The sequence below is a fragment of the Camelina sativa genome, chromosome 2 (genome assembly GCF_000633955.1).
Source record: "Camelina sativa cultivar DH55 chromosome 2, Cs, whole genome shotgun sequence".
NCBI lineage: Eukaryota > Viridiplantae > Streptophyta > Magnoliopsida > Brassicales > Brassicaceae > Camelina > Camelina sativa.
In genome coordinates this window covers 24,204,036-24,208,465 of record NC_025686.1, presented here as the reverse complement: position 1 = coordinate 24,208,465, position 4,430 = coordinate 24,204,036, and the positions used below count along the sequence as shown (strand labels likewise).

Here is a 4,430-nt window from a genome sequence, read left to right as displayed (position 1 = left end):
AAAAAAAAAAAAAAAAAAAAAAAAAAACAAAGATACGAAATCGCCATGGAATCAGAAAGCTTACAGTATAATACAGCTGAGTCGCCGCGGTGAACGGAGGACGGAGAGAAAGTTTTTAACTTACACTCGAGGCGGAGAAGAAACGACCAATCCAGGCCAAATCTTAAAACAGTAAACGGCAAGCGTTTCTTCTCTTCATTTTACAAACGACACGATTTCTCTTTCATCGCGACCTGCACTCCACGTCGTCTAATTTTTGCTAGAAATTTTTATTAAAGCCCATCTCAAGGCCCATTCAAACATGTCTTGCCGCTTTTTTAATTTCTTGTTTGGCACAATTGCATTTTTTTTCTTTTCTTTTTTGGTTTCTTCTGAAATCTTTCAGAGTCACTCAATCCTACAACACAAGCATACAAATACAACGTTTTCTAGTTTGGAGAAAACGTGAGAAGATAGATATTTTATGAATGGAACAAAATAAAACAGTTAATAACTTTTGTATTTTTTTTTTGGAGAAAGAAAGGCAGAAGAAGAAGAGACAAGAGAATGTGAGACACGAGGAGGGAGGGGACGACTCCTCTCTCTTACGGAAATTTCCAGGAAAGTCACCGGAGCAGGTTATGGGAGCCACACGATAAGGATTTTGTATTTCAAACGACGACAATGACGTCGTGATGTAGCGCAATCATGCACGTCCTACTCTCACTTTCTACACCAAACCTTTATGCAACAAATCCATCCTACTAAATTATCTCCATTAATATTTTATTTATTTAAACTCTTCTTCTTTTCTTCTGTGGTGGGTGACTGACATAGTTTTCTTCATTTGATTAAAATATATTTACACAGGTTTCATTTTATCTATTCCAGTGAGGAGATAGGAATAGACACAACCCCCAGAGAAGATAAACAAAGAGAGATGATGAATGAAGCAGCCATTAATCTATTATGAGCAGGAGTTGAGATTCCAGAATAAGAGAGTGTAGTACCTCTGATCTAATGGTAACTTCGACGGTGGAGGCCTTGAGTCCTGTAGACGCCGAGGGACTTCCCTTCACAAGAGACAAACACTACGCCATGCATGGTGAGATCTTGACTGTTGTTCTTGTCATCATCTTTGCCGTCTTCCTCTTGTTCCTCGTGCTGCTTCCTTGTCTTAAACGCCGTTACAGTCCCCAGTCCGACCTGTCAGAAGAGGAGGCTTCCTCTAGCGGAAGACTCAAGCCTTTACCTGTTGTAAGCAAATGATATATTTCGACATATATAGCCACAGGCCAAACAACTAACAACTGCGTGTATTGAGTGTCTTATTACAAATTGCAGAACGTCTGTAAAGTCGTCATATTTCTCACTATTGGATAGAACATTACAACATTGTACCTAGCTGCAATTGCAGCTGAAAAATAAGATCCATGGACAACAACAATATGAGATTTTTCACTAATACGTACATATACAAGAAGATGGGGATTATGAATGCAGTTTTACCTCCCCGGGGCAATCTAGCTGAGCCCTTTATTTGATGATACAGAACAAAGGGACGGCATTATTAGAAGAGTAGAACACCGACCAGTGCAGAGGTTAAAGAGATGGTGAGATTGTCGTCAATGTCGGTGCTTATGGGGAGTGACTCCACAAGAGCTGATGCTATAGAGATGACGGCGAAACGAAGAATCATTCCCACGCTATCCTTGATGTAACCAAATGAAGCAAAGTAGTACATATAGCCAACAGAAGCTAAGAACCCGGCGGTGGCCATTCCAATGCTACCAGCAAATGATTTGTTTCTGTTGTAAGGAAGCCTCTCTGTTCCAAGCCGCCTCCCCACAATGTCAGCCATACCTTTTAACAGCAAGTGAGGAAACATCGCGTGTATAAAATTCAGCATTCAATCGATTCAAAAGTTGGTAATAGTATTGTATCAAACTAAAGCTAACTGTACGTACCATCTCCAGCGCAAAGGTTGCATATTACTGCAATAGCGACTGGGGATGTTTTCCAACAGAAGATACAGGCCACTGTGATTGAGAGTGCATAATAAAGAGGTCCTTTAAGTAGTTCCCTGGTGCAGAAGAAAGCAACTATAGACACTTTGTGAAGTGACACAAAGCAATAATAAAGAGAACTGAATCTTGATCATAGAAACCAAGATTGCTAAGAGATAGTAAAAAAAAATGAGATCCAAGTTAAGTCAAATACTAAGCATGTGATAGATAGGTAGTACTTTGTCTGAATTAGCTACCTGCGATCTCCATGTCTACTCATTGACTTGATGGTTCCTTCATCGTGGTACACTCCAAGGCCTAGCAATAGCACCCTTATTATATTGAGTCCAGGTACAAGAGATGCAAAAAGCGCTCCTTGGATTCCAGAACTGAAATAATTGGTATGTGGGATCAACTAGGTGAAGCTGAAATGCCAAAGGTGGTCCTATCAAAATCCGAACCTTTCATTCCATATTATTACCTGAAGAGCGGCCAGCAAAGCATAAAAACTAGCCCAATATTTATATGCACAAGCTTCCGGATGAGTTTCTGAAAACAAAAAACAGAAATAACTTAGGCAGTTTATAAAACTCATTCTTTGTCATCTCAAATTTCTCCAATGTCAGCCGCAGATGCTATAAAACCAAAGACTTACAGTCAATAATAAAACCATGAAAGTTCAGTTTCAACAACAACAACAAAAAAAAATGCATTACAGTAATACTTGCTAATTAGGAGTAACAAAGTCCAATCTACAACAGCACCATAAAGATACAAACTCTATCATATCTCAAAAATTCTGAAATATGATAATATTTTTATTCAAGTTATGATTGTGATATCTAAGCACGGATTTCAAAAAAAAAAAAAAAGCATCCCCGATATAGGTTCTGAGCAGAGTAGAAGATTCGTCTCTCTAATTTTACCAGAATTAGGGGGTTACTCATCACTACAAGTAGCAAATGCGTCTCCCTTTCTCATTGTATTTTTTGTTTAAAAAAAAAAAAAAAATTGTTTGGTTGTAGGTACTCGCCATTAATGCCATTACTCGATAAGGCTACTAAACAAAATCAAAGGAATCGAGGTGTATGTATGTATGTATGTATGTATGTATGTGAATTGGGAGATAAGGATAAGGACCTGGTCGAAGAAGCCACGTTTGCCAATCTCACCCCAGAAAGTGAGGCACGAGAAGGCGATGATGCCGGTGATCCCACACGCGCTTAAATCCGATAAAACCGAATTTTCAGGAAACATCACGGCAGCGGCGGCGAATGAAGAAGACCGAGGAGGAAACCTACGACGGGAATCTGTCGTCGTCGGAAACCTAGAGCGTGTGGTCGGGATTCGAAGAGTGAGGAACCGTGGTGAAATCGGAGAAGAGAAGAAGAAAGGTAGAGAAGGAGATGAAATGAAAGAGCAGAGGCTAATACTAGTTGTAGTAGTACTAGTCATTTTCTGCAACGACCTTTTCTTCTTCTTTGGATATTTGTTTTCTTCATCTCATCCTCATTTAATTTTTGACAGCAAGGTTTGGTTTTAGTTTGGTTGAAGCGCACAAAATAATTTGGTTTCTTGATGATGATGATATTTATTTCCCCTGAAAGAAGAGTGGGCATCATCATATCCCTATAATTTAATTTCCCAGAAAGGGGTGTTTTTTGTTTACCATATCTGCTTTCAGCTTCTTAATCTGGTCACTTTTGTTAGATTACAGAAACCAAATTTGTTTATTTTTTTAAATTATTATTATTTTTTCTGGATTTAGAGCAATTTTTTAGGTTTATTATTATTATTTTTTTTTTGGTCAAAGGTTTATTAGTTTTATTTTCGATTCGGTTAAGAATAAGTGAATAAACTATTTAAAAATTATTGGTCAACACCTGATTAGCCGAATTGTTGATTTTCTTAATCATCATAAGGCTCCAAATCATATCACAGCCCAAATCAATTAGTGAAAAATCAAGCCGGTATGATTGGTCAACCAGACGGACCACGATTTGTTATTATGGGCCTATTTTGGGCTTATATTTGCTAAACAATTCGGGCTGAATAGTACTAGTTGACTTTTTAGAGTCAGAAAGTCAAGTTTTCATGGTTTTTGCTTTTCCAATCAAAATCATCATTTTTTCCTATCATGATTATTCTGTTCAGTTGTTGTATGAAAGACAATTCAATTATTTGTGCAAATTACTCAGATTTTGATAAGTATAGAAAAGTGATTCAGAATCCCTCACATGGCTTGCCGTGACACTTGACCACACGTCTCTCCGCCTTTGTTAATTCTTTATATTTCAATTTTGCAACTATACCAACAAGGCAACCACACAAAAACGTACCAGTTTTTCAAATAATGCCAACCTAATTCTCAATTATTATTATTTTCTTGTTTGTTTAACAATCCTCAATTATTTATTTCCTGATTAAAAAAAAAAAAAAAAAAAA

At 37.5% G+C, this 4,430-nt stretch overlaps 3 protein-coding genes across 3 annotated transcripts in view; 1 reads left to right on the top strand and 2 right to left on the bottom strand.

Moving 5' to 3' along the window:
- Positions 1 to 156, bottom strand: part of LOC104735765 (SAGA-associated factor 11 homolog) — a 1,694-nt gene extending 1,538 nt beyond the window's left edge. The window contains exon 1 of the mRNA XM_010455618.2: positions 65 to 156. The gene's annotated coding sequence lies outside the window, so the exon portion shown is untranslated. The remainder of the gene's footprint in view (positions 1 to 64) is intronic.
- LOC109129318 lies at positions 272 to 1,440 on the top strand. Its single transcript, XM_019237236.1, has one exon. The coding sequence runs from the start codon at positions 1,000 to 1,002 to the stop codon at positions 1,246 to 1,248; it is 249 nt and encodes an 82-aa protein (XP_019092781.1). The 5' UTR covers positions 272 to 999; the 3' UTR covers positions 1,249 to 1,440.
- Positions 1,326 to 3,601, bottom strand: LOC104735756 (farnesol kinase, chloroplastic). Its single transcript, XM_010455607.2, has 5 exons — positions 3,126 to 3,601; positions 2,467 to 2,534; positions 2,243 to 2,374; positions 1,947 to 2,062; positions 1,326 to 1,842 (listed from the first exon to the last, which is right to left on the bottom strand). Exons 1-5 carry the CDS (start codon positions 3,438 to 3,440, stop codon positions 1,550 to 1,552), a joined length of 924 nt encoding a protein of 307 aa, XP_010453909.1. The 5' UTR covers positions 3,441 to 3,601; the 3' UTR covers positions 1,326 to 1,549.

Bases quoted from the DNA above. Each gene is read 5' to 3' on its own strand.
- LOC109129318 (XM_019237236.1), top strand. From the start codon at position 1,000: ATGGTAACTTCGACGGTGGAGGCCTTGAGTCCTGTAGACGCCGAGGGA.
- LOC104735756 (XM_010455607.2), bottom strand. From the start codon at position 3,440: ATGACTAGTACTACTACAACTAGTATTAGCCTCTGCTCTTTCATTTCA. The intron at 2,535-3,125 runs GTCCTTATCCTT...TTTTGTTTTCAG, and splicing joins AACGTGGCTTCTTCGACCAG to AAACTCATCCGGAAGCTTGT. The intron at 2,375-2,466 runs GTAATAATATGG...CAATTATTTCAG, and splicing joins CTTTGCTGGCCGCTCTTCAG to TTCTGGAATCCAAGGAGCGC.